General features: G+C 37.1%; 2 protein-coding genes across 3 annotated transcripts in view; both read right to left on the reverse strand.

Annotated features, from left to right (window-relative positions):
* pacsin3 (protein kinase C and casein kinase substrate in neurons 3) overlaps positions 1-2,419 on the reverse strand; it is a 34,744-nt gene extending 32,325 nt beyond the window's left edge. For both annotated transcript variants that reach the window (XM_074666886.1, XM_074666885.1), the window contains exon 1: positions 1,945-2,419. The gene's annotated coding sequence lies outside the window, so the exon portion shown is untranslated. The remainder of the gene's footprint in view (positions 1-1,944) is intronic.
* A 766-nt stretch (positions 2,420-3,185) lies between these two features.
* On the reverse strand, positions 3,186-10,267 carry ero1a (endoplasmic reticulum oxidoreductase 1 alpha). Its single transcript, XM_074666327.1, has 15 exons — positions 9,934-10,267; positions 8,852-8,971; positions 8,664-8,747; positions 8,366-8,407; positions 7,711-7,787; positions 7,425-7,498; positions 7,160-7,280; positions 6,848-6,909; positions 6,738-6,764; positions 6,556-6,648; positions 5,708-5,954; positions 5,481-5,550; positions 5,045-5,131; positions 4,038-4,174; positions 3,186-3,817 (listed from the first exon to the last, which is right to left on the reverse strand). The coding sequence occupies exons 1-15, from the start codon at positions 10,006-10,008 to the stop codon at positions 3,757-3,759; spliced, it is 1,377 nt and encodes a 458-aa protein (XP_074522428.1). The 5' UTR covers positions 10,009-10,267; the 3' UTR covers positions 3,186-3,756.
* Positions 10,268-10,746: the final 479 nt, after the last annotated feature.

Here is a 10,746-nt window from a genome sequence, read left to right on the forward strand (position 1 = left end):
GCATATTTTAAGCTTGACTAAGTAAGATGCACAAGTGATAACTGGCACACTGTGCAATAATGTTGCTTCATGTCTTCATGTCTGCTAATATTTTATAGTTGAAAGTGAGCACTATAAGGTTAGTTTGGGAAATAGTGTCATACAACAAAAGATATGACAGCACATCAATGGCATTCTGTTGCAACACAGGAAGCTAGCAGTGGCCTTTTTATTAAAACTAGGGTGTGAGGTTTTTTGCCTTTACTTAATGAAACTAGGGATGCATGATATTGGAATTTCGCCGATATCAGATATGCCGATATATCGAAACCCCTTTTGGACGATACCGATACCGATAATTACAAGTTGGTTTGTTTTTTCACTGTAAAGAAAGCTAAGTCTATCCTGTACTGGAATTTATATGTTACTCTAATTGTGACGGTCTTATTTGTTTAAGAAACACACATAAAACAAGACAAAAAACATTTGATTTTACCATAAATAAGAAATGTATTATTTTTTCAAACTCAAGACATTCAGTATTGAAATACAGAAAAATAATTTCTTTAGATCACATGAACTTTAAATGTACAATTCATTTTTAAACATAACCAAGTTGCATTTGATTATTTTAGAGCTACTGTAACAACCTGGTGACAGACACAGAGCTCTGCAGTGCAAATAAATTAAGTGCTACATTTTATTTAAGGAGCTTATTTTTCAGGTGGAAAATAATAATAATCCTAACTGAATAGCACCTTATCGGCTGTGCCTGTCGGCAGAAATTTTCATATCTGCCGATACCGATAAACGTGTTTTTAAGCTTTTATCAGCTGAAACCAACATTGTGCCGATAATATCGTGCATCCCTAAATGAAACAGCTGTAGCTAGAGAGGAAATGTGGAGCAGGGGTGAAGTCAGACGCATCATCAACATCTGGGCAGATGAGCATGTTCGTCAAGTGCTGGAAACTACTCACAAAAAATGTCACCGAAACGTGAAAGTCAGTGCTAAAAGTGTCTTGCAAAGGCTATGAAACTCAAACTGCAGTATGAAAGACACATGGACAGCTTGGCAAACGTGAAAAGGTCAAGTTTTAAGAAGAAATTCCCCTGAATTGACAAAATTCCCAATACTTGGTCATTAGTTGAAACTGTGATGTTGCTACACCATGGCTTTAGCTCTTCTGTGAATACTGAATTGGATGGAGAAGATTGTTAACATAAGTCTAATACTGATTGTTATGCCATGAGCTAACCTTCAGGGGAGTGTGACTTAAGGTGATTTAAGCTTGCAGTGTTCCACATGACTGTGATTGCTATGTTCACATAGGAGCAGACGCTTCAAACCAAGAGAGAAAATGCTCACTGTATTGGAACAACTCATCCAAATAATCCAGGTGTGAAAGCCCCCAAAGGTATAAAACATGGCTGTGCTTCTATCATTAGTGCTGCCCCTAGTGGAGAAAAATCACTTAATGCAGCTTTAAAATTTGAAGTTAAACTGTTTGGTACAGGAAACTCTAAATCATTTTGCTCGCCCAGTAAGCTTTAAAACCATATAAAAAAAATAAGATAGCAGCAGCTTTTTAGTTTAAGCCTTTAGCTTGTTGCAACAGTAGAAAGTTTCAGTGATATCAATGTTTATAGTGTTTTTTATATCACTTTTCAGGCTAATTTCTCTCAACAAAATAACACAAAAGTATTTAATTAATGAAAAATGATCTCAACATTACGATTTAAATAAAGTTAAGAACCTTTAAACGCATTATATTTATGCTAGCTTTGACTTAGCCGCCAACTGTCATTATTTGGCAGGTCGCAATACTTGTCGCTAAATACACATTGGAGTTGGTGTAAATGTTAACGCTGCTTAAGAAGTTTCTCATAAATAAAGGTATAATCGGGTATAAACGTTAGCACGGTGTCAGCATGTGCTCGGTGCAGACAGGTGAGATGTCTTACCTGTTTCGCTCCAACCTGGAGGAACAACCAAACACAGACTCCCCCAGGAGATTCTGCTTGACCGCCTCTTCTCCCTGAGAGAGGTTTCAGCTCCTCAGGTGGGTGTCTCCGTGAGAAAATAACAGCGGTAAGTCCGTCTTTTAAGCCACAACAAACTGCGACATCTTGCAAGTTTACTCCACCGTCATCCGTCGGTCCTTCTCAGCCATTTATACGAAGGGAAGATCCGACCTGCAGTTGAGAAATTCTCCACAAGAAAACCGAGTTTCAGCCTCTCTCCACGGTCGAAAAGTTAGTTTGTATTTCCAGAGTGAAATGCAAAGAAAGAAAGGATCGTGTTTGACTCCCTTTGAAGGAAATAAACGGTAGTTTCGGCTGGTAGGTACGTGTCGTCCCCCTTCGATGCCTACTGGCGTCTGTGTGTAATCAGATGCTGCTCACCACAATATCCATTCATCCTATTACAGAGTTTAACCCTTCACTGTCTGTCGCACGGCTTTATGATGCCTTCAAGGACCGCCGGAAGAAACAACACCACAAATCGCAGAGACAAACATCCCTTACATTAAAAAAAAAATGTTAGATGTAAAAAAATAAATAGATAAATAAAAAAAAGAAAGGGAGAAAGAAAAGAAACGACAGTTTAGAATTCGATAATAAAAGTTATATGTGACAGATTTAACGAATTTACCAGAATTAATTTTCCCAATTTTTAGTCTTATGACTTGTTTTTTACTAAGTTGATTAAAAAGCTTGATTTGTACTTTGGAGCACAATTAACCAAAAACTAATAATTTTTCTACATTACCTACAAAACCAAGTGATATTTCTACATTATTGGGGGAAAAAACACATGCAGACACCCCAAAATCAAGGGTTATGGTTTGATATTCATAGTCCTATTATCAAACTATTTGTAAGCATTTTTTTTCTTCATGTATTTGCAGGTCTTTTTTTATGCAGCAAATGAAATAAATAATAGTTTTAGACTTAGCATTCAGCAAAGTACTTAATGTATAAACAGCGCCATCTGATGGACATAATTACAACTAATTACACCACACACTGTCAACTTAGTTTTTTTCTGTGTATGATGTTAAAAATATTTTTTCTTGGGAGTCTCATGTTAAATATACAATCTATGCTCATTCCCCCAAGCCCCCACATAAACACAAATACAATTCCCCTTTTTTTTTAAAGTGTTTATTTTATATTTGACAAGAAAAATGTCAAAAAATAATTTAAGAAAAGTTCTTCATCTTTAAGACAGACAAATATAACTTGCACAGATCAAATGTATTAAATGAAGCAGCATGTTGACATTTTAAGAAGTTATGCATGTTACAGGAAAGATGCAAAAATGTTAATGTGCCTTTTCATATAATGTGTTTTTATCCTCATTTTACCTGTTTTCAAAGAGATTTCACTCATGAACTATTCATCTTCCTCAGGGGAAATCGAAGTTTCAGTCAGTAAAAAATTTAGTCCAGCACATCATCAGTAAACAGTCACCACAGAGTTTCACTATGACTGAATAGCCTCCTGATACAACCTTTACAACTGTGTCACTTAATCTTCTACATTGTTTCTTTTAAATATTTTTTCCAGTCCATCTGCTTGTACTCAAACCAAGTCACTAGGTGAAATCAGGTGTTTAATACAGTCAAAGTATGACGCAAAACAAAATGACATCAGAAGCAAAGCACTAACTGCATTTAAACATGACCTACAGGGCTGTGATTGCCCTGTATGTACCAAGCAGCATTTTAACAAGCAGCAAAAGAGTCAGCGAGCGACTCTTCAGTGACATGGTCACCGCTCCTCCGCTAGCAGCGTTCTGAAGGTCTGCAGCTCTCTGATGCTTGTGGCAATCCTGTGAGACATTTAAATAAAAGAAAGTTAACGCAAGGGAGTCTGCCCTGAATAATCAGTGCTTTGAAGGTTAATTTTTGTTATGATAATGCTTCAGTGCTACACAACACAACTCAATCTTTGTTTTTCATTTGCTGAGCTGACTTCAATTCAGGTGTGTTTGGCTATTAGTCATTTTAAAAAGGAAATTTGCTTTACAGATCTGATTACATAACACTGACCGTCCAAAGGCGTTGAACAGAGAGACGATCTCCTGTCGGCTGAGCTGGAATCTGGGTCGCTGGTCACTGGATGAGGGTAGAGCTTCAATCTGTCGCTCTGAAAACAAAATCTTCAGCGATGTTCCTAATCCCTGAGTCTAATAATGACAGAGAGAAAGAAAAGGATCAAAACAAAGAAGAAAATCACAAAGCTGAAGTAACAGCACACACATGGTCCTTAACTATCATTTAATATCAACCAAAAGATCTGTTGGTGAGAGTTGATTTTGTGTCCAACTTCATGGATTTATTTTCTGCATACTTACTTGGTTATGATAATATTAGAAGATTAAATACATTTTTATTGTTCCCTGGCGAAATTTTCATGATGCCATTGTTCACACACTCCAGAGCAAAGCAAAAACAAAAACAAACACAACGCATCAAGTGCAGCTCAAAACACTATAAAAACAAGCTCCTCTAAAATGCTTTATTTTATAAATATGACAAATATAGATGGCTTAAACAGATGGCTCAAAAATTTAAAATATCAACATAAAAAAAACATGGACTGAAACATTATGTGCTGTTCGGCCAGTGAAAAAATAAAAATAGTTTAGAGAAATTAAACAAGCACTTTTCACAACTTAATCCGTGTCTTTTATTGCAGGACTAAGTTGATTTGTCTCAAATGGAGGCAGTGGGATTCTTAGTAATATAGACAGTAGATCCAATACAGATTTAAAAAAAATCTTTCAAGCTCTGCAAAAGTTTAAAACAGAGCAACAAAACCTCGATCAGTTTTTTTCCTAACATCAGAGTTGCTTTTACAATTACTTATAGTTTTACTCTTTTTAAAACCATGTGTTCTGGAAATGTGTCAGATAAGTTTAATTTACAATATTGATGTGGAAAAACCAGTGTCATGAAATAAGTACATGGCACTTCAACAAATGGATTCCATGCAGTATATGGCTGTAAAGATTATGTTGGTTTCTACACTATTGCATGAATGCAAATGTTCTCACCTGCAGTTTTCCCCACAGTCGACATTTGAAGCAGCCCACACAGTCCATGATCCTGGAGATGTTAAAGAAGGCCAGTCTGATGTCCTCCTGATGTTAACACAGCACAGAAAACACAATGAGAGCACTTCAAAGATAGATGTGTACAAGTGGTTTAAAACAAAATTTAGTCAAGTTTAACAATCTCCTTGTATGAATTAATGAAATCTTTAGTTAAAACATCAAAAAACATTTTGTTCAAAAAGATTAAATTACATTTATTTCATTTGGTTGGTCCTTGTTGTCAAAAGAACCTTTTTCATCAGCCACAGTGTCTTTAAAACTAATAAACCCCTTTTCAAAAGTTTACATTTTTAAGAGTTTAGAGTTTAAGAAGTTGTACATTTGTCCTTGATCTCTACACTTTATAGGGTCAATCTAGTTTTGACTGGCTGCTGACCTTCAGTCTGGCTGCTTCCTTTTCATTTCCAGCAAACAATGACGTCTCATCAAAATGCAGAGGGAATGATCTGCAGAGAGAGTAAAGTGTACAAATTACCAGATTGCACAACAACTATAAAAGCATCAAACTGGTGTCACAAAGGTTTGAGAACAAGAGAAAATCACACTGAATGAATACTTTAAATCCAGATCTACAAAAAACCTGCCCTGGAGTCTAAGCCTGACCTTGCAGTTTGCAGGATGTTAAGCAGCAGCTCTTTGTGGCTCTGGTCCTCCTCCGGTCTCCCCGTGTACAGCTTGAAGGACGGCTGCTGGAAGAATGGCAGAGCTTTGGCCAGCGCTCGCAGCTCGATCAGGTACAGGAAGTAAAGGTTACGCAGCCTCTTTGGCCCCTCACCAAGTGTCAGCTCTGAATCAAAACGCTGCCTGAATTCAGACACATTGTGACCCCATTTCTTCTGAAACCATTCGTCTAAAGGGAGAGAAGTGGACAAACACAAAAAGAGTGAAGAGCAAATAACCACAAAGCTGAGGAAGGTCAGTGTTGGATTTATTTAAACTTAGTGAAGAAAGTTATTTTAAGATTTAGTTTTACATCATAAGAAAACATACTAGTTCCTGCATCCTATTTGTGTGGCTTTTGCACAAAGGCTTAAAAAAGAGGACACATTTAGCCTAGCTCTACTCTGGGGTAAAGCAAATCCTAAGCCTTACAGCCCGCTGTGTTCACGTGCATTGCTGATATGTAAGATGATAACCCATTATGCAGCACTGTTGCATGAAACCAGCAGAAAGTTCAGGAAGTTACTTATCTTAGAGACAAGGTTAATTTTGTTCAGAAGGAAGTGAGATATCCTTTTCAGTTCTCAGTTTTACATACAGACTGATGCACCTGTCTTTCAGAGGATAAAGTTATTTTCACTGTTACCAAACAAGCTCGTCCTGGCTGATTTAACTCTTGCTATCCCCTCCCTGCTACACAGCCCCACCTTGTTAAACAGTCCCTTCTTGCTCCACTTAACAAGAACTTAAAAAAATGTCAGAGTAAGTCAGCACAGCTTACTGTGTCTCACCAGTCAGCAGGTATCTGGCACTCAGGTGTATGTTGATGCTGGAGTGGAGACCTGAAATGAGCCTGTAGAAAGCTCTTTTTTCCACACACTGACCTGAGACATAAACACAAACAGAGAGTGAACATTAAAATATAAATCCTCACTCTTTATCTTTGTCATTATCAGGGGAAACATCAGCTTACCTTCCAGCCATCTGTGGAAGGTCTTTGCTGTAAAAATAAAGATAATGTTTTGGTAACAGAAACGGAAAAAAAGCAAATGGTGATGCTATTCCAAAATAATAGTCTCTCACTTTCACTTCCAGGGCTGCTGTTGTATGAGTTGGGAGTGAGTGGACGCTTTACAGCAAGTGGCCTGAGAGGAGGAAGTTAAGATTAAATCTAGCTGTTAAACACCCAACTCCCTCTGGAATACAAGTGGGATGATTTTAGACATTATACAATGCCAAAACTGTCATCTTCAGATAAAACCCAACAAAAAGAAATTTCACATTTCAGCTAACCCTACATTTTTTATAATACTGCATGCTTTACTGTAGACCTGTTATAAATTAAATTTCTACTGACAACCTGACCCCCTGATCAGAGCTGAAATAGTATCATACTTGAAACAGTTCTCCTCATAGATGCTGTTCCAGATCCTCCAGGCCTCCGGTCCTTTGTAGCCTGTGAAACGCTCTGGGTTCAGCAGCAGGTCCACATACTGGGAGTCAGGTGACTCTTCGTCTGGTAGGCAATAAAAAAAATAAAACAAACAGCATGATCATAAAACCTTCATTTAAAATTTAACAACAATATTTGGTTTTCTCTTATAATCCTGATTATTTAAACACTCATCCATCATGTTTTCTAAACCCTTATAGATGATACCTTCTAAAACACAAAAGCGCTCTGCCTCGTCATCGTGTTTGGTCCAGTTGAGCAGAGCCTTTCTGGTCTCATCACTAGAAATAAAAAAAATAATGATTTCAGCCTCTTTATTCACACCTCAGAGGTCTATCTATCATATCATAATACAGGTTCTACCATGTTTGTTTCGTCAATGAGTATTCAAACCTTGCAGCTATATATTTTTGATTTAGAGGTCTGTCTGTTCTTCCACCAGCACTGTGCTGTATTTTATATTCTGGTATTTGTTTATATTGACAGGACTCACCTCAGAGAGACATCCACAGCTCCAAGACGCCCAGCCTCCTCACACTCAGCAAGCTGCTCGTTTGATTCTGCTGAATACTGAACACACAAAAACAACCCGGTCAAAGCTTGTCCGTTAAACTCTTGGATATTCCTTGTTTTCAAATTCAGATTGATAGACCACATGTATTATATTAGTTGTATTGGTTACGTGCAAGAACAACAATTTCCTTTTCACACATATCAGCTGCAGCGTCACCAGGATTAGTCACTACTTACTTATTGTGTGAGTAAGTAGTGAGTGAGTCAATGATCTCTTTTGAAATATCCATAAACTTTTTCAATCCCTGAATTTGTTTATCTTGAACACAAATTTTCTTCTGCATCCAGGTTACATTTCAGTTATTTAATTCTTAGGTCCTAAGTAGCAAAAATTAAAGTGTTCTTTAACAAGCCCTTAAATAACCATTTATTACCTCCACTTAAGCATCCTTAAAATCTGCCTGGAAGCCCTGTCTTTGTATTCAAATGCCAAAAATAGCCAAAAGCATAAAAAAAACTATCTTTGTGAACATTCAAACAATAGTTTACCAGATATTTCTTTAAAAAATAGGACTAAACTAAAAGAAATAAAAGTCTATTTCCAGATTGTTAACAGCTAATCTGGATGGACCCACCTTGTTGTAAGAGGGTGATCTGATCCCTGCTGGTACCTCGTTCTGTGAACACAAACAGCTTCAGTCATGATAAGAAGTAAAAAATAGTAGCCGAGATAAACTATTCACTGTGTTTTGCTGCTGTACTTAACAGAACATTTTCATCTTCTGCTACTTTCTATTTCTATTTGGCAACAACTCAGAGAAACAATGTAGTTATACTATAAACACAGAAGCTTTAGTGACTGTTTATGCAGATTAGTACTAGTACTAATAATAATAAATACAAATAGAAAGCAGAAACATGATGATGACTCACAGGCTCACAGGGCTTCACAGCACAGTCCCTCAGACCACAGTGACTGCTGGCTTTCCAGAAGGGACATGGTTTGTTCAGGTTCACCTGCAGAGGAACATCCAGCACAGCAAGAGCTCAGGAACACAACTGTTGACCTGTGTGTGTAGGTGTGTAAAAGGTATGGGCATGTGACTGTTAGCTGTCCTCACCTTGTAGAACCTGAAGTAGTCAGACTCCAGAAGTTTTTTAAGCTGAGGAAAAAGCTGCTCATTGTTGAAGCTGTCTATGGTTTCCACATCGCAGGCGCAGTCATCCAGATCACCTGTGACCTACGTTTGAACAGAAGACATTAACAGCTGGGCGGTTTCAGAGTAGAGCTAGGTTGAACTGAGTGTTGTCTGTCACGTCTTTTTCAAAGTTGCATCATGCGAGTATCGGATGATTTTTTTTTTCCCCAGAGGTTTAAAGTAATGGTTTTACTTCCTGTAGGATCAAGAAGATGTAGCATTTATAATGTTCAAAGTCATATCTAATGTTTGCCTCTCATTACTTTCTGTTTGCTAATGTACACAGTGTCTAATAAAAGTAATTTCCTGATGTTTTTGTTATCAAGGAAGGGAACCAATTTCCCTGAATTGAGACCATTAGCATTTATATGTATTCAGAACACCATCAAACTCTTTCTTTTTAACGACAAAACTCACACTGATATTGTGTTATCATTTGTATGGCGTTTCCTCTAAAAAAAAAAAATGAAATAATTCACTTCTGATCTCATGAAAATTATTTGCCATGGCATTGTTTTGTTTCCCAGCCTCCTCTGGGTGAATTTATCTTATAATTATTATAATTTTAGGAGGTTTAATGCTCTCTGTTTTTACTTGTGTAATATTATTTGCTTAGATTTGCCGCTATGTAACGAGGTGTCCTGAATACACAGAACTCCTCTCTGCCTTCCTCTTCAACAGATGAATGTTTTTTCAGAGACACATTATACAAGATATGATGCAGATGACACAGCTCACATGAATAAGCCGACATATATCACAACATTAAATATCTACAGCTGTAAATGCAATATAGCAGCAGCAATATTAGCAAATCTACATCATATGATAGTAGAACACTATTTACAATCCAATCAAACTTTCTGCTCTCACACTTAATGTATACTCTTACTTGTACAGTTTCAAACAGTACAGTAGTGTATTTTTCAGTGTTTCGGGTTTTTCACATCTACAGTATTGTAAATAAAATTTTAAAAAGGTTAAGAGACTGCTATGTTGCTCACCTGGCAGAAGCACCTGCTGTCTGCAGATCTACACACGAGGAGCAGGAGGAGGAGCAGGGGGACCACCATCTTCATCACGACCTCTTCCCTTACAATGACCCTTTGTGTGCTCTGTATGTCCAGTGAGTTCAGAAGTTGCCTCACTTTCTGAAGAAGTTTGGTGAATGCGCTGATGAGACGTGACGCTTTACTTCCTGGTTTTACTCAACCCCCTGTCCGCTACGTGGAATACGTGACTAGAGGATCAGCAGCGTTGATGAAAAGCCGTCAGAGATATTTAAGCCGAAAAATGATAAGGATTAAAATAGAATGACGTATTTTAGTTGATATTTTGATTTTAACTAACAAGAGCGTATTCTTTTAGTCTTCCCGAAGAAGAATCCGGCTGAGACCTGAAGTAGGCTGTGTCTAAATGTAAACATTCAGGCCTACTTTGAATGAAAACTGGCTTTAACAATATCTAAATACATGAATGTAAATTTTATATTATATTATAAAAATAAATGTTTTTTTTTGCTTTGTACCTTTACGACCATGTTATGATAACTTCCAGATGCAGTATTTTTTTCTATTTTAACAAAATCTTGATGTCGAAAAATGCGCAGATAACCAAACATAATCAAATTTTCTCTCATTTTTCATTTTACGAAACCTTTTACGGTTTAAAGGAAGTTCAGGAAAAAAAAAAGTGTTTGATGTCATAACCTAAGTCTGCCACACGGGGGAGCTAAAAATTCAACTTTACCTCCTAAAGGGACATTTCACTAAAATACATGCCATAACCAAATTCAGACATCAGAAGGCCCATTGAAA

This window comes from Halichoeres trimaculatus, unplaced genomic scaffold (genome assembly GCF_033239565.1).
Source record: "Halichoeres trimaculatus isolate MK-OKI-2021-1 unplaced genomic scaffold, fHalTri1.1 fHalTri1_scaffold_3, whole genome shotgun sequence".
NCBI lineage: Eukaryota > Metazoa > Chordata > Actinopteri > Labriformes > Labridae > Halichoeres > Halichoeres trimaculatus.